The following is a 17765-nucleotide window of genomic DNA, read 5'->3' on the forward strand; positions in this document are numbered from 1 at the left end:
TTTCGACCTTTTCTTGCTTTTGGTCGAACATCTTTCACACTTTCAATTGGTAAATAAACTTGAAACTGGCTTTTTTCTTTCAATCATCTTTTCTCCAACTATTTCATTGTGTCCTTTAATTTCATTTAAGAAAGACGAAACGAAACGCAAAACTTGCATTCATTATGAACAAACATGTTTGATGTTCCACTATGAATTAATTTCCTATAGTAGAAGCCGTGGTTGGATCCTCTGCTTCATTCCACACACAATAAGAGAAATCTTGCGCCACCATTTAACAGAATAATCCTCACTAAATTTGGATATAGGAAAATTAGAATTTCTTTTACACGAGAGAAATTTCACCTACCTATCAAAAATTTTTGCCTAGTTCAACTTTTTTCATCAGTCTAAGAGTGTTGTGCAGAATTGAATCCAATATTCCTGCTACCTGAAACCAAAACACAAGAATGCTAATATTATTATTATTATTATAAAAATAATAATCTTAAGCACCATAATTTGGAGAACAACTCGAAAAAGACATATAAAATACTAACCGTGAAAACGCCTCCAATAATAGCGCACACATTTGTGATAAAATGTGAGAAGGATCTCTGGTTTTCTGTTATCAGAACCTGATTGACAGAAGGTAATGCAAAGGGTTAGAAAGGGTTAGAAAGAGTGATAGCAAAACTAAAATCTTAGTACTAAACTCTTCTACACTAATATTTGTCACTACCTGCATGGGAGAGAGCTCAAAATGGAATTTTGTGACAGGTATGTGTAGACTCTGCACCAAACTGCTGTGCGCTGTGTACTCATACTCCTCAATTAATTTATAGGACCTTCTTGTATAGACCTCCGTTTTGACTACTTGAAGATAATGCTCTATCTGTGAAATACAATATTCAGAAATATGTGAATATGTAGAGTTCAATTCTTGTTTAAGCATCATCATTCAAAGGTTTTCTGAAAGGTATAGAGAAAACTTAGGTTTGATAAATCATTAATATGAGGCGGTAAAATCAATGCAGACAACTGGCAACTTCAAATCTTTAGGCTTAACCATCCACGATAATAAGGGGTATTTCAGATACAGAAAGCAATTAAGTACTAGGATCATTCAAATCAGATTGGCTCTAGAATGAAACCATGGGTGTTGTGGTGGATACTTTAACGCCAAATTCATAAAAATTCATTAGAGAACCAAAAAATGCAACTAAAATATGAAGAATAATACAGTGAAAAACTTACTGTAACATTTGCACCTATTTCACGGTGATTTATAAATGTCCGACCATTCAATCTATCATAGCTTCCGCCAAGATAAGGTACCAGTCTCTTCACATCGCTTATCACCCTGGGTGAAATCATCTTACCAAATGAAAAATGTGATATGACATGAGACATATTCATCTGAGCAGCATCAAAGGAATGACTTCCTGAATGAGCTGAAATAATAAGGTTTCCAGGAACCTGCATCACAAACGCAACTCAAATTCAAAATCTAGAAAGAACACAAACGGCTCTCTGTAAAGTTTACTTCTAGGCTCAGCTTAGTCAAGGAAGGCTAGAATTGAGATAAAGGATAATTTTAAAATGTATATCACTTAGAAATTGTTCATTCTCACTTGCTGAAATGATCCATAATACAACACTATTTACAAGTTGTAGGTTAGAAATGCATAAAACTGTAGATGGGTTCCTTCAACTGCCAAAAAAGTAACGGATGCTCCCATGGCAATCTCAAAAATGTGAAGCACCAACAGGCATTCTCAGTTATTTCGGCAATAACATTTTTCTCAAAGGTTGAAATGCAATTATATCTTAGCTAGATTGCTATTACTTCCTATTTCAACGGGGAATTCACCTTTTTCACACGCACATAGCCTTCAATTCTACATCCTCCTGTCTTTGGTGCTGGCCTTTTTGCACTTTCTGTTGTATTTTCAACTTTACCCTCCAAAGATGGCTTATGAGACTCCACCGGGATGGGTGCTACCAATTCTTCCATTGTCTGCAATGAATGAAACTTGACATCAGGCCTTGCTGCATTCTTACTTCTAGGCATTGAAATTGAACAACATCTATAGATAAACTAGGTCAAACTTCAGAGGCTAAAAAATCTAGCTCAAAGTCAAAGTCAAACTTGGGATAGAGTAAGTTTTAGCTCGAACTTCCATTTGTACCTTAACCAGGCTGTCTGTATCTCGATCCCCATAATATGATTCATGGTCATGGTGCCCATGATTATCCCTGTGACAAAAAATGCAAAATAATGCAGTTGAATAAGGATATCTACATTTCATAATGGAGATGAATGAGGAAAAATCAAAGCATACATTAAATCGTGCTGACTAATACAAATGAGTGCATGGATGTCTGAAATTCTTATTTTATATATTTATTGACATTCAAATTTAATACTAAGAAAGTGATCACACTAACATGAGAACCAAATTTTAAATACAAAATCAAATGGTTGTTTATTGACGACCTTCATTAATAATCACAAAGTCATTGCAATACAAGTGGGGAAAAAGAAGAAGAAGAAGAAGAAGAAGAAGAAGAAGAAGGAGAAGAAGAAAGGAAAATAAAAGGAATGAATTTTTTTATTTCTGGCTTACCATCATTAAAAGTGGCAGATACATGGCTGAGCCATATCAGAAATCAACAGGAACTAAAGCCCTTTAAATTTATTTACATATAATATGTTTGTGTGTCCATGTACATACATATATATACATCAAATATATTTTATATGGTAATGTATGTCAAACATCAGATAATGCATAGTACACCTCAGAATGATTTCAATCAAAACGTTCTTCATAACCATTGCTTACCATATCAAGAACTTCTCAACATTTACTAAATAAAATTCAAATATTTTTAATCCTTCATGTGGATCAAAGTTAATGTTTGTAAGGAAAACTATGTCACAAATAAACTATAATTAATTTTATGAGCAGAGTTAACATTAACTAAAAGTGTAATTCAGAGAATACTTCCAGAATCCAAGTTTACTTCCACAACAAGATAATTTTATTAAACTGAGAATTTAAGGAACAACAAAAAAATTTATAATCATGTTCTGTACGTCGTTTTAAAATCGAAAACACATTTGAGTTTAATAATATATCTGATGTGCACTGTAAATTATTAATATTCAACATATCATATATGTCTACAAAGGTGCATGTAGATCCACCTCTGTAAGTACTTGTATGAAAACACTAAAAAGTATAAACCATATACCTGACATCACTTCCTTTACGAAAAATGCGAATGGATGGATACCCTTGTATATGATTCCTAAATAAGCATGGTAAAGTTAAAGTTAGTGGAAAACAAAAGATAACAAAACAAAAGATGGGTAAGTTAGCTTTAACGATCATTATGTAAGAAGACATTTACTACCAACTCAAAAAAAGTGACACCTCACACAAAAGCCACAATTCATTGGGAATGAAAAACAGTTAAAATATAGGAAAACACAAACACATTGTTTGGACTAACTAGATAGATTACCTTGCATAGGCACACTAATAATGTGGGTCCATACATGTCCCAAGGAATTTAGTGTTTCTTTAACCACATCCTTGTAATTCAATGCAGTCAATATTTCACATCAGTAAGCAAAGAAACTTATAGAATAGGGGCACTCTTATAGAATATGAGCACTGAATATTAAGATATAATCTAAAGCCTCCAACTAAAGTCTCAGAGAAGCAGGTCCAAATAACGTTATGAAACATCCCTTAAAAAAAAGGTAATGTTAAGAAAAACTCTTAGTGTAGTGTCATGGTGTTTATAGGCAATAGCACCTAATAGTGCATCAAATTAAATTACAACATAATTTATAAAGTAAAGTTTCAGTAAAATGCAGCTGTTCTAACAGAATCAATTCATATGACTCACAGTTTCTAATCTATTTTCACTTTTGACTAAACCATCTTCCAGGCTTATAAATATGCCTTAAGGATTCTTCTTTCGTCTTCTATTCTCCATTAAAACCCCCCTACGTACTTCCATCTAGAAAATCAGATTGAAGTTAAGGATTAGTTAATCTAAGACATACCTCCTACACAAGTCACCTTCTACTGTACAATCAACCTTTCCCAAAAGAATACGGCCATCCATTTCTGGATCATATCTGGAGAAAGACAAAAAATAAAAATAAAAAAAAAGGAAAAAGCACACGTAAAGCAATTGGCAAAATAAATGCACAAGAGTATGAAAGCAATTTCATATTGAAAAAAGAATGTAGATAGTCTAACGAAAACAACATAGATTCCAAGGAAGTACCTTTCTCTTATTATTTTTGCTGCCTTCTCCCATGAAGGTTTCTGAAACAAAGAGGAAAGAACAAAGGACTAATCATAGTAGAATTGAAATGAATTCAATTTTGACAAGTAATCAATTTAATTTCACAAATTGTCTTTTGATGTACAAACTTTTTACTGGAATTGAAGGGAGGGCTCCCATGGGTTGGCACAAGGATCTAAACATATTATAATATGAAAATGCACAAAAACACATGCAAATGGTGGCACACACAGATACATGCATACATGGGTCAAACTAATGAAATAGCACTAGAAGCAAAATGAGTTTCTGAGATGATATTCCAGGAGACTTGAGAAACGAAGAGAGAGTATGGAATAGATCAGATTTATCAAAAGCTGATATTACTACATAGATAGAAAAAAAGATTTCTGAACAATTTAGTTGCAGCTTGTTGAAGGTAACTAGTCATTCGGTCCATGCAAAGGTGGCAATTTGGCATGCATAAGCCAATAAGGCAGGTAATAATAAATAAAAGCATATTAAAAATTGACAATAAAAGAACTGAGAGATGCATAAAGTTAATATATTTTACCAGGCGATTACTCCAGTAGCACCAAGGAGCATAAAAATTGACAACCAAAATTGGGAACCTTCAAAATAAGTGTTCAGTGCAAATCAAGATAAGATACTACAGAAATTGCAATTACAGAGGAATCTTCTCAGCCAAAGCATTACGCATTTAAATACAATATAATAAAGTTCGAAACTAAAGTTGGTCCACTCACTGATGAGAAAGTTTATCAAAATTATTGGCCGATAGTACTACAGAACCTTCAACAGATTCTTCTTCAACTTCATCTCCATGCTTAATGAAATCGGAAATTGGTCCAGAGTGAAACTCAGCACCAGTGGGCCTTAAATCTGGATCTATAGAAAACTTACGAATTGTTTTTGTTATATTCAACCTGTTCTGAAAATAAGATGGCATAAATTAAGCCAGATGAATACCACATCAAGAAGGTTAAAAAACACTTATGATTCAAAGAAATTATACAAGTGCCAATACAGTGTATAGAAGGTCTAGCAGTATAAGTGAATCATCTATTATCGTTGCTGGCAACACAGAATTGTAATCTTCTCTCTTTCTTCTATCTTCTTCTTCTTTTTCTTTCTTTCTTCCTTTTTCTATCATTTTTTTTTTTTTTTTTTTTTGTTGTGATGTAAGCAAGTCATTTAATCCTCCCAGATTTTGCTTTATTTTCCTTTGTTCAGCCAGTTATTAGAAATATATTCAGATCTTAACCTCGACTATTGGAGATTTCTTGAAATTGAAATCTCAATGTACTATTAGATGATTATAAGCTCCCTGGTATACTCTTCAAGCTTGTTTCCACTTTCAGGAATTTATGAATCCCCACATCTCAACTTGCCAGTTGCAATGAATATTATTATTTTTTTTTACATCAAAATAATCAAAGAAGTCAAGTTCTACCATGATTAATGCCAAGTGATATGAGAATGAAGTTCCTTTTTCTCTTTCTTTTATTTATTTTCCTTGGAGACATTCTACATGCCAAAATGTATAAGGCAAATATTCATATCTAAGTAGAATGAAAGATGAAAACAAACAAACTAATTAGCTAAACTCATAACAATCTATTTTACTTGTAAAAGTAACATAAAACAAATTGGGACATGGAAACTTACTGTTCCCAACACGTCACTGACGTCAACTGAAGCAAATTCACAAGAGAGTGCAGGAAAGCTATAAGACAATTGAAGTTATATTAGTCAGGTTACCATGGAAAAGAAGACCCAAAAGAAGCTACATAAATTGTTATAACAGCACAAGAATAAGTAACAAACGTGCCAAATTAGGAGATGATGATATAGTAAAACAGCAGCACATTGTCAATGCTTGATCAAATTTAGTCATACTCAAACATGATATCCTCCCTCTCAAATATATAAACAGTGACAACCAATGCATGTGTCTTGGGGTTGAATATTAAGTGTAAAGTTCCATATCTTAGAATCACCCCGTCATAACAATAAAAAATAATAAAGTAACAGTAAAAACTATACACGGTCAAGCCAAGTCTCTAAATTACACCATATCAAATCAGTCCCTAATCCCACTAACAGTATTAACCGAAATCAGCCCTCATTGCTCAAGGGAAACCACCTGTAAACAACCTCTCCTAAAAGATCTTAGTTATAGAACATCAATCAAGGATATAGAAATTTTCAGCAATACCAAAGCCAGGAAAGCTATAATCCAAAAAAGAATAACACATAGATGAATATAAACATGTCAAATCTCAAAGATGAATCAACGACATGAAAACCAACTAAATATTAATGCAGGTAATGGAACTCTACCTTAAATTGAAGTCAATACGTAAAAAGTCCCCATCAGTGCTCTTGTCAACAATAACAGATGTAGAGGTGCTGACGGATAAATAATTATTCAATTCCTGCAAAATAAACATTTAGTAGATACATCAGCAAAGATAGAATAGGTAAAACATTTGTTATTTAAAAATAAAATTTAAAATATAAGAGATAAAATAGATAACGATGAATAACTAAAAACAAACACTTAATGGAAAATACAATCGAAAATTGAAAACCAACAATATACATTAATACAGGATTAGAATATACATTAACAGATGTAAATCTCTCTCTATATATAGCCCAGAAGAACCAACTAAAGAGGTTAGTACAACCTACCATTCCAAATAAAAACATCATGAAAAGAGCTGCTAGTATGGATAATCCTGCACCTGATAATGATGCCTCTGTCAAATCTCTCGGAATCTTCCTGTAGATGGGAAAATTATTTTTGAATTAAATAAATAATGACTTATTTTAAATACTGCATAGCAACCTTTGCCGCACAGCTTACAAAGCAAGAGAATATAAAATCAAGAGATAATGTAGCGAGGAGTTTAGCTCATTTTTTCACTTCAACTTTTTCTTTACTCTTCTTTGTCACATGGGACAAACAAATAATAGATGTAAAATAGTCACCATCTCTATTTTGCAAAATCAACATGCATATTGATTAAGATTCCTAATAAGGCATCATCATTGAAATGAAATAAATTATTCTGTATCATATGCTTTTGACATTAATATTATATGCTTAAAAAGAGGCATTCAAAATTACTCCCGATTCACAATGACACTCCATGTGGAGCTACTTCTCTTGAGATATTTCATAAGGAACTAAGAATTTTACTGTAATTTACATCTTTTATGATAATTTTAGCCAGATGATCTATTTGTGTCTTCTCTCATTTTCCTTTGCCTGAGAGATCTCTTACTCAACTATTCCTTTCCTTTACCAGGCCCTATCCCTCAACAACTGTATTGAAATAGAGGAACAGATGGGTAGGGACCAACCCTGCCAATCTTCTACTATATTCTAAATCAACACAGAAATCCCCACTTCAAGACTCTACCATTGATCTTTTTAAATTTGTGCATTTCTTATAATTTATCCATGCATTTTCTTCAGCAACCTTGAAATGACCTAACCACCATTCCACTTCTGCGAAATCCTATACACACTTCCTATTTCATCCTAATGTTTAGGGTCTGCAACTTCATATTTTTTCCTCTTGTTTTGAACCACATAATCATAGTCTCCACAAGAAAAGACAAAATGCTCCCACCAACTTTGTATTTGACACTCTAATTTATTAAAATGCAACACCAAACGTTAAGTATTCAGTCACTCCTACATGTTTCTCCAGCGTCAAACTTATCCACAAGTACAGCTCCGACTTTTTAATTACTGACTTCTAGTGTGACAGCCAAAGTAACAACTAAATGTGATTAAAACAAACCCAATTTTATAAGAAAACCATTCAGTTATTTTTTTTTGTACATAGAATTCAAGTCTATTGAGTAAACTACAATCCAAGGCAAACGACGACCTTTTAGAATCAACCAAATATTCCACGAAAACTCTTTTATTCTTATAATTTAATTTAAGGAATAAAAAAAGAAAAAAGAAAAAAAAAAGCAATAGTTTCTCACGTCCTGATTAAGTCCAATCACCAGCTTCTAGAATATAAATTATTAATTAATCCCCAGATCAATCAACAAATTGTCCCCATATACAGCGACAAAAAGAAAATATGTAAAAAAGAGTTTAATGCCAGAATTTTCTTCCATAAACCCGATCTAACTCACAGTGACTTTGAGCAAACGAATTTAGATTCGCATATATCTCCCAGCGATGCAAGCTCGAGTGTATACATTCCAATCGCTATCCCACTCTAGCTCGCATTTCTCATAAGGAAAAAAAAATGAAGAAAATGCGAAACAGAGGAAGCGAGAGAGAGAGAGAGAGAGAGATCAGACCTGTAGAAGTCGACGGATTTGATCTTGCCGCTCGAAATCATGGTTGGTGAAATGGAATGGATTTCAGGAGAGAGAGAGAGAGAGAGAGAGTGCGTGCGTGAATTTGTTTGTGGAGGTGGTGTGGGACTGAGCCTGCTCAAAGTGCCAACAATTAAGGCATTTTAGATCTATCAAAGCATTTGTAGAAATGCCTCTGAGAGAGAATAAAAAGCCAATGAAGGAACGAATGAGCAAAGCACTCAGACGATATGATTTTGGCTTTTCTTTATTTGCTTCCTTTTTCGTCCCTCTATCGTTCAACACCACCTTTTTTTGTCTTTTTTTTTTTTCCTTTAAAATATCTATATATATATATCGAAGTGTGCGTGTATATTCATATTCCAAGTAAGATATAAAAACGTAAAATATATTTGATTTTTTATTTGTATAAGAATTATAAATAAATATCACGTTTATATATTATTTATTTATTTATTTATTTAGATATTTTACATCGTTTTGAAATATTAAAATTAGTTTAAAAGTTATTCTCAAGTTTGAGATGGTATTTTATTTATTTATTTTAAATGTTTCAGCGGAAAAGCATGAAAGTTGCAACAAACTAATTTCACCTTTGTGTTATTTTTTAGATTTTTTTTTTTTCCCTGATATGACTCATAGTTAACAAGTTCAATTTGCAATTATAAATAAATAATGGGGGGAAGTGAAATGTTGGATTACATAATTATAATTATAATTGAGAATTGGATTTTGTGAGAATTGTATTTTGTGAGTATTTCTTTCATATCTACTTATAGATGGTGTGAGTTCGTCTTATATTCTCACTTTTTTAGATTAAAAATTTATTACAATCCTGATTTAGAATAAATAAATACAGTGATAGTGCAAGGAAACAACAATGGGGCTTTTAGCTGTGTAGAAAGTTATAGTTGTCTTATGAAATGAAGGCACCCATCTTTCTTTATTTTTTGGGCTAAACAAAAGAAATAAAGGTATAAAGACAATTCAATGAAAGAAGTGATTATTATTATTATTTTATAATAATCTTCCCTTTTATTACCTAAATAAAAAACAATATTTTCTCTCTCCAATTGATGCTTTGAATCAATAATGTTTTTTAAGACGAATATAATAACTAAGTTAATTTGAACATTATCATCTATGCCAAAAAAACATGAGTTTGAATCTACTAAACGAGGGTCTACAAGATAGAAAAAAAAAAATCAATGGTTTTTGAATGGTATAAAAGTAAATGCTTACCAATTAAACCAAATTCATTTGAAAAATAAAAATATTTATTGGTATTTTAAATTTGTTAGTGTTCAATTTTTCTGTTTCGGTTGTAAATATTGTTCATGCATTTCCTATGACTGAATATTTTTTTTGGGTGAACGCACTTTTTATGACTGAATTATTTGCTTAGAAGTAAGAAGAAAAAAAAAATGTATATACATATATATATATATATATTCACTCAGAAACTGCTAAGTTCAATTTTAATTTTTAAGGGTGCAAATTTATTTCATTTGGAAAGGATGATAAAGTGGGTACAGGTTGATATGGAATCTCAGCTTTCACCCATCGAAATTCTGACTTTTTTTTTTCTTTTTTTGGTAAGAACCATTCAAAATTTAGACTATTTCGCTGTAGGGGTCGTAATTTTATTTTGTTATTTATTTATTTATTTTTTTAAGTTAGTGCAAGTTTATCCAAATATGCTATGCTTACGTTTTTTTTTTTTTTTTTTGGGTAAAAACTATGCTTGCGTTTCTTTTATGCTTTTGTAGGCCGATATTATTACAATATAAATATATTTATTGTATATTTATTTTGAATTTCATATTATATTCTTCTTTCAATTAAAACTGTGGTTTGATATCATCTGTTAAATTGACAATTCCATGACAATCAAATTACGAGAAAAAAAAAATACAAGAAAAAAAATTCTAATTGAAAATCAAAGATTTAACGTAATATATATTACTATTTCTTAAAATAGATCAAAGCTTATTTTTAGTTTAAAAAAAAAAAAATGAAAGTTAACCCGCAATCTCAAGAGATATATTTCATTATTGAATTAATCATATAATGTAAAGATATATTTTTAGTTATAAAAAAAAAATTATTACCGCAGATTAGAGAAAATCGAAATTTAAATTTTAGAACTGAAAATATATTTTCACTAATTTTATTACCGCAAGTTTATAAATACCAATAAATACCAAATAATATATCATTGTCGTGTTGCAAATTAAATTGGTGAAAAGTGTGATGCATCTTCATAAAAACCAAGTATTGCTCTATCTACTTTTCAAAAAGTAAATTAGATCTTATAGAAGAACAAGACACTTCAGCTACAGAGACGTATTCAGCAAAACAATAGGAATTTGGAAAGGCCACACAAAAAGAATATCTAATATTAAATAAAACTGACAAATAAAATGCACATCTTGTTTTCAATCAAAAGAAGGTACAAATTGAAAAGAAAGTTAGAAACAAAAGAGCAACGAAAAACAGAAACTCTTTTTTTTTCCTGTTCCTTTTTTTTTTTTTTTTTTTTTTTTTTTTTTTGGGTCTAATCTCTCTCAAGGCTTATGAAGATATCTTCCAGCAAGCAAAGCAGCTTTCATGACCACTGATATAACATCAATTACATCATCAACATCGCATTTGTTCCCCTTAAAAGTTCTCCCTTTGGATTTTCTGAAATTCTCCATGCAATTTATGAAGTTTTGGCTGCACTCTTGGCTTAGATAGTCATCTGAAAACACAATGCAAATATATTTTATCAGTCACCACCTCAACAATAATTGTCCATTTCTAGTCTTCAAGGAACAAACTCATGTGGTTGTAAACATACCAACTTGTTCTAATGATCCATCTCCAATTGGATTTATTAAAAAACCAATTTTAATTTTAAATCACATTAAACACAATTAAATATAAAAACTTATCCAACATACAGATTGATTATTCTAACATTTAGTTAAAAGACAGGAAGACAAAGCTGGGAAAAAACCAGCCATGACTTTTTATGTAGGTCACACACTCTCACGGCCACAACCACAGCTGCTAAATAACAAAACTCGGGAAAATGTATTTGTCCTCTTTTATCAGACATTATATGTCACATGCATATTTTCAAGACTAAAAAAAAAATATATATATATATATATATATGTCACATGCACATACAATTTCTTAAGCATATATAATTTTTCTTAAACAATTATTAGCTGCATTGCTTTTCGCTATTTGCGTTTAAACTTATCTGTACCACACCACATCAATCCTCTATGCCCCTTCTTCTTACTCCGGAGTCCTAAGGCCCCCACCCACTTGCAAACCAATCATATTTCGGCATATATCCAAGTTCTCTCTTTCTCTCTTTCTCTCTCTCTCTCTCTCTCTGTGTCTTTCACTCTCTTCCGTCTCTTAATTGCAACATACTACGTATCTTATACATCACTGGAAATGAAACCCATCTTAGGAAATTGCATGGTTTTGTGGAAAGCTCCAGCTTTCTTGAATTTCCTGCTGACCCAATTGATCTTCTATCTTATTTTTCTCTTTTTATATTCTTTTGAAAGGGTTATTTATATGTTATGGCAATTTTATAGCATTTCAGTTTCCATGAGATCTGCAATATTTTGTAACCCATACATATATATATATATATATATATATATATAGTTATAGATATATATATATAATATGATGAAAATGAACTTACTGTTCTTGGACTGCACACAGGCATCGTGCTTCATACAACAAGCATCGAGGCCATCACAGGGTATTTGCCCCGGACATCCGCTGTATAAGAGACCGCAATACTTCCCATATCTCAAAAATGGAGGAACTGCCATTTCAGTTCAGACATAAACACAAAAAGATTGAAACATTCAGAGCCAAAAACATTAAAATAAATCAGAAACACCATTAGTCTATACATTCTAATGGGTACCTGAGCAAAATTCCGATTCGCATTGTTTACTGCAAGCTTTATTCTGTGGATTTGTTAAACAGTAAAGAAGGGAAGGAAAAAAAAAAGTTATGAAAAATTGTTAAGTAAGAGAGAGATCCGAGAGCGCAAATATAAACATATAATAAAAATAGAGGGAAAAAAAGAAAAAAAGAAAAAAAGCAATGCTGGGAAGCAAACCACGCTGACAGAGGTACCCGAGGCTTGGACGCCAATGTTAAGGGCATGGACTGGACTTGAAGAAAATAAGAATAAGAAGAAGAAGAAAAAGACAATGGAGCCAAAAGGAAGAAGACGGGCCAAGTTCAAGGACTGGTTAGGAACCATTGTTGGTTAGCTTTATCAGTTAAAAATAAATAAATAAAGCTAAAGTGCTGAAATCTTAGACTTGGGTTTTGCTTAAAAGGCTCTCATTTAAATGCAGAATTTGCAGAGAAAGAGAGAGAGAGGGGGAGAGAGAGAGAGAGAGAGAGAGAGAGAGAGAGAGAGAGAGAGAAAGGTGTGAGGTGGAAGGGAGGAGGTTGGCTTGTCGTCTAATGGCCCGTGACATGTTTTTGTTGCGTTGCTTCGCGCACACATACACTCCCATCTAAACCGGTAACAGTAAAGTAGTATCAAAAATATGTATATTCTTTTTTTTCCTTTTTTGTTTTTTTTCTTGACCAGACGCACCGTTTTGTTTGACCGCTGACCATGGCGCCCAATTAGCTTAAACCCTCTTCTTTCTTTTTGTACTTTATCATCATCATCGTCATTATCCCATCTGGAAACCCAATCCCAAAAACAAGGCCAAAGCGCAAGCTCCAGGCTCATAGAGTGAGGCTACGAGAGTAAAAAAATAAAAAATAAAAAAATAAAAAAATAAAAAAAATGGCAATTGGTGTAATTCTCAGAGCTCTAAAAAGACGAATTGATCCCAACCCAAAATCACAAATTTTCTCTCTTGCATCAGCTTCAAGATCAGTGAGTTTCTCTTTTATCCTCTCTTTCGCTTTTCGTTCATGGGCATAGCGTACTTTTTTTTTTTTTTTTCACTTTTATCATCCTAATTCGTTTTTGTTATTAAAAAATTCATTCGTGGTAACGCTTTGGTTTCTTGTTTATATTGTTTTCTACTGGCTGTGATTTCTTCTTTGATAAAAATTTTTCGACTTCCGTTCATGGTCATCTGTATTTATACTTTTTATATTGATTTTGTCTCTGCAATAATTGATACCTTGGATATGTATTCAAATAGGTTAGTACGTTGGTGTTGGCTGAACATGAAGGTGGTGCTGTAAAAGCCCCATCCATTAGTGCAGTGGAGGCTGCAAAGTCTTTAGGCGATGACAACTCAATTTCGTTGCTGTTGGCTGGCTCTGGCTCTTCGCTAAGTGAAGCTGCTGCTCATGCTGCTTCATGCCACCCTTCAGTTTCTCAGGTGCTTCAAACTTATGAAATTTTTGTTTTATATTATGGGGTTGAGATGTTTTCTTTTGAAGTGGATATTACTTGGCTTGCTTGTCTATAACACATTTGAAGTCCAGAGGTGTGGATTTTGATCCCATTATGTTATGGGGTCTCAAAATTTTATGGAACTCTGATTGTTAGGCAGTTATTGATATTTCTCTTTTGTAGGTTCTTGTAGCTGATTCGGATAAATTTGCACATCCTTTAGCAGAATCCTGGGCTAAACTAGTTCATTTGGTTCAGCAAAAAGGCAGCTACTCACATGTAATTGCCACTTCAAGTTCATTTGGCAAAAACATACTCCCGCGGGCAGCTGCTCTCTTAGACGTCTCTCCAATTACCGATGTTATTGAAATTTCTAGCTCCCATCTATTTGTCAGGTAATTAATGTCATTTGCCATTGTTCTGGTGTTTTCTTTCTCATATAAACTGTCATCTGGCGTGTGGACTAATTCCGCTTCTTCTTTGATTATTTAGTGCGTGATGCATGACGTAATGAAAGCTCTATTAAGTACTTAATGGACTTGAAACATTGAAATTCATATCGCTATGTTGAATTGTTGATCCTGTTCATAGATATTTGCATGTTGATTAGTCATTAGCTTATATTAAAATCCAAAGTCACATGTGGCGCAATATTGAAACAAGATGCAATGGAGTCTAGGTAACAAAAAATAATGCATTTTTTAAAATTAAAGAAAAATATATAAAGCAAATTGAAACTAAATATTTATAAACCAGCCATTGCATTTTGCTATATACTCTAGATTCTGATATGGTAACTTCAAATGGTTACAGTAGCTACCAATTGCGCGTGTTTGGCTATAAGTTATTGTTCTCCAGCTTTTTGCTCAGCAGCCTTTTATTCTCATTATCATGGTCAATTGCAACTGCCATATGGTTAAAACGTATGGACTTTTCATCAGCAAGATCTTAAGTGAACATATTCAACTATAAGAACAGACATTACAGACAGTTCACAAGTGGTCTAGTGTCTATCCCTCTGCAAGGTGCTAGACAGGACATTTGCAGCAGTTTGCACTTTAGTCTGATCGTGGTTAATACTTGACTATTTGTGTTGGATTAATTTTGTTTTCACCTGGCCAGAAGTAAGATTATGTTTATATGGCAGGCCAATATATGCTGGTAATGCACTTTGTACTGTTAAATATACTGGTGGTGGCCCATGCCTGTTGACTATTAGATCAACATCTTTTCCAGTGTCCCCTCTCTTAGCTGACTCAAAATCTAATGAAGCTCCTATCTCCCAAATTGATCTCTCCACCTTTGGTGAAGGTCTGTCAATTTTTTCCTAATGCATCTAGAGTATATTAGCCAGACTTTGCCTTGAATTTAAGTTACACAGAGTATGCGCCCATTCACACATAATTCTCAATTTATTCTCGTTGATATAGACAATGCTACAGTATTAAAAAGTGTCTTTGGCGATTAATCAGATTCAACAACTAGATGATAGTCTGTTAAGTAGCGATTCAAGTCTAGGTTGTCTTCTTCATAAACATTGCATGCATACAATATAATTTTAATAATTCTCTCTTACAGATTCTATCGGCAATTCTAGATTTGTAAAGGTCACATCTCAAGATTCAGAACGCCCTGATCTTGCAAATGCCAATGTAGTGGTTACTGGCGGGCGTGGGCTGAAAAATGCTGAAAACTTTAAAATGATCGAGAAACTTGCAGAGAAACTTGGTGCAGCTGGTATTGTCTTCTTAATAACTTGTTGAATGGAACTCATTTTTCCCCTATGATCTGCACTTTACATCCATTGTTTTGGTGTTGTGTGTGTATGACCTGCCATGCTTTCTCATGTGGTTCTATTGTGACAAACATCACAAATGGAGAACCTTCCGTTTGCTATACCTACAGTCAAATGATTCTGGTGTTGTTATTATTGCATCTTTTTTTTTTTAGATACAGTCTGACATTCCTTTCTTCTCTTTTGCTTAGTTGGGGCAACCCGTGCTGCGGTTGATTCAGGATTTGTTCCTAATGACTTGCAGGTAAAACCAATAAATGTTGTTTTCAAGCTTTCAGTCTTTAAATCATATTGTATGACATTTAATATTGGCAAGGTGTCATTACTTAAGTGCTGTTGCTTGATGTCTGTTTCTTTTAATTTGCATTTGATTGAATTTGTTGCAACTGAATAACATAATTCCACACTAGGATTGAAAAAACGAAAGGTTTTTATCTGTACATCGCAAGTAGAAAGCTTGATGAGTGCCAATTTGAAACATTCTTTTGCTCTCTAAAAAGAAAGAAGAAATTCAACAATGAAAAGAGAAAGTTTCTGGTATTCAGATGCTTCTTGTTTTCAATTTTGTCCCCTTTTCACAGGTGACAATATTGCTATTGTTTAAAAGAAGTCTTGTGCAATTTTTGTGCTCATGTTTCCAGATATGCATACCTTTCTTTTATGCTTGAATGAAAAAGTAGGTATCTCTGGTGCTGTCAGAAAGCTTGATTTTAGGCGGTGATTTGAGGATGTGGAATGCCTTTAACTGACATCATGATATTTTTGTTGTCTTACGTCTTTTGTACACTTATAATTATTGCTGATGATCTTTATCTTTGCACTCTCTAATGGTGTTAGAAGGGAATTGGTTTGTCTGTTAGGTTGGCCAAACGGGAAAGATAGTTGCCCCGGAGTTGTACATAGCTTTTGGTGTATCTGGAGCCATTCAACACTTAGCCGGCATGAAAGATTCCAAGGTTATTGTTGCTGTAAACAAAGACGCAGATGCACCTATATTTCAGGTGTGTTGTTGAACCTCTCTCTCTCTCTCTCTCTCTCTCTCTCTCTCTCTTTCTCACACACACACACCCACACACACACACACACACACACACACACACACAAAGTTGGAGAGGTTATTGTAATAAGAACACTTGGCTTTCCAGAAATGAAGGTTGACTTGTGGTGTACTACAATACATTTCTGTTTCTTCACTTTGAAAACTAATGTTAAGGATGAGTTAGCTTGCACTTGCTTCTTGTGATTCCAACAAATATTTTGGCATGCATTGCAGGTTGCTGATTACGGTCTGGTAGGTGATCTTTTTGAGGTGATTCCAGAGTTGCTGGAGAAGCTTCCTGAGAAAAAGTAAACTTGTGACTTGAACAAGTTAATGAAAATGCAAAAAAAGATTGCAAACGTGTTGTCCACAAAGAAGAACTCTCAAATTCATAACCAATAATAATCATAAATTCAAATGTCCCTTTGAATATGTCCATTCATTATCAATTCAGATGAAGCTCTATAAATGATAACAATTTTTGCTATTGTTTGAAAAAAAAAAAAAAAAAAATTGATATGGATTACATGGTTTGGAGTTGGTGTCAAGGTATATGAAAATAAATTTGGGGAGTTTACAATAAATTTGAGGAATTCAGTATTCCTAGAGGCTGAGAATCTTATAAACTTTCATTATCATATCAGCTATAGAAATAAACTTTTTTATTTTTTGCTGAAATGATAGAAATAAACTTTTATCATTATACAACAATCATCATGAAGGATGATTTTTATTATGTGAGTCTGTACACTGGTAATGAAATAGCTTTTTAAAGCGATAGAAGGGAAACATAAAATATCTGACTGCTTAATGTTGTGTTATGATTATTTACGTTGAAGTCGTTTTCTTTTTAATTAAGATTGAGG

The 17765-nt window shown here is 32.9% G+C and overlaps 3 protein-coding genes across 5 annotated transcripts; 1 reads left to right on the top strand and 2 right to left on the bottom strand.

Moving 5' to 3' along the window:
- Positions 1–137: 137 nt before the first annotated feature.
- On the bottom strand, positions 138–8972 carry LOC107432289 (protein disulfide-isomerase 5-3). Of its 3 annotated transcripts, XM_025077829.3 has the most exons (16): positions 8650–8971; positions 8479–8564; positions 7009–7099; positions 6655–6749; positions 5980–6037; positions 5058–5242; positions 4865–4922; positions 4291–4331; positions 4064–4138; positions 3241–3297; positions 2172–2238; positions 1853–1999; positions 1237–1458; positions 722–874; positions 540–617; positions 138–430 (listed from the first exon to the last, which is right to left on the bottom strand). In XM_025077829.3, exons 2-16 carry the CDS (start codon positions 8544–8546, stop codon positions 353–355), a joined length of 1473 nt encoding a protein of 490 aa, XP_024933597.1. In that variant the 5' UTR covers positions 8547–8564; positions 8650–8971; the 3' UTR covers positions 138–352. The 3 variants fall into 3 exon arrangements, with proteins under 3 accessions (XP_024933597.1, XP_048336437.1, XP_015898888.1); XM_048480480.2 differs by lacking the exon at positions 4064–4138 and having other exon boundaries at positions 8650–8972; XM_016043402.4 differs by lacking the exon at positions 8479–8564 and having other exon boundaries at positions 8650–8970.
- Positions 8973–11052: 2080 nt separating this feature from the next.
- Positions 11053–13151, bottom strand: LOC107432157 (phospholipase A2-alpha). Its single transcript, XM_016043236.4, has 4 exons — positions 12812–13151; positions 12614–12656; positions 12383–12508; positions 11053–11410 (listed from the first exon to the last, which is right to left on the bottom strand). The coding sequence occupies exons 1-4, from the start codon at positions 12956–12958 to the stop codon at positions 11235–11237; spliced, it is 492 nt and encodes a 163-aa protein (XP_015898722.3). The 5' UTR covers positions 12959–13151; the 3' UTR covers positions 11053–11234.
- Positions 13152–13385: 234 nt separating this feature from the next.
- Positions 13386–17322, top strand: LOC107432327 (electron transfer flavoprotein subunit alpha, mitochondrial). Its single transcript, XM_016043445.4, has 8 exons — positions 13386–13594; positions 13869–14051; positions 14249–14460; positions 15213–15376; positions 15644–15802; positions 16052–16104; positions 16721–16861; positions 17134–17322. Exons 1-8 carry the CDS (start codon positions 13502–13504, stop codon positions 17209–17211), a joined length of 1083 nt encoding a protein of 360 aa, XP_015898931.3. The 5' UTR covers positions 13386–13501; the 3' UTR covers positions 17212–17322.
- Positions 17323–17765: the final 443 nt, after the last annotated feature.

Source organism: Ziziphus jujuba, chromosome 1 (assembly GCF_031755915.1).
Source record: "Ziziphus jujuba cultivar Dongzao chromosome 1, ASM3175591v1".
In the NCBI taxonomy this organism is placed as follows: Eukaryota; Viridiplantae; Streptophyta; class Magnoliopsida; order Rosales; family Rhamnaceae; genus Ziziphus; species Ziziphus jujuba.

Excerpts from the sequence above, each read along its gene's own strand:
- LOC107432157 (XM_016043236.4), bottom strand. The coding sequence starts at position 12,958 with ATGGTTCCTAACCAGTCCTTGAACTTGGCCCGTCTTCTTCCTTTTGGC. Across the intron at positions 12,657-12,811 it reads CGGGTACCTCTGTCAGCGTG|AATAAAGCTTGCAGTAAACA; the intron begins GTTTGCTTCCCA and ends ACAAATCCACAG. Across the intron at positions 11,411-12,382 it reads CTGTGTGCAGTCCAAGAACA|ATGACTATCTAAGCCAAGAG; the intron begins GTAAGTTCATTT and ends TTGTGTTTTCAG.
- LOC107432327 (XM_016043445.4), top strand. The coding sequence starts at position 13,502 with ATGGCAATTGGTGTAATTCTCAGAGCTCTAAAAAGACGAATTGATCCC. Across the intron at positions 13,595-13,868 it reads TTGCATCAGCTTCAAGATCA|GTTAGTACGTTGGTGTTGGC; the intron begins GTGAGTTTCTCT and ends GTATTCAAATAG. Across the intron at positions 14,052-14,248 it reads GCCACCCTTCAGTTTCTCAG|GTTCTTGTAGCTGATTCGGA; the intron begins GTGCTTCAAACT and ends TCTCTTTTGTAG.
- LOC107432289 (XM_025077829.3), bottom strand. The coding sequence starts at position 8,546 with ATGTATACACTCGAGCTTGCATCGCTGGGAGATATATGCGAATCTAAA. Across the intron at positions 1,459-1,852 it reads GCTATGTGCGTGTGAAAAAG|GTTCCTGGAAACCTTATTAT; the intron begins GTGAATTCCCCG and ends TTTGTGATGCAG. Across the intron at positions 431-539 it reads TTATTGGAGGCGTTTTCACG|GTAGCAGGAATATTGGATTC; the intron begins GTTAGTATTTTA and ends TTTTGGTTTCAG.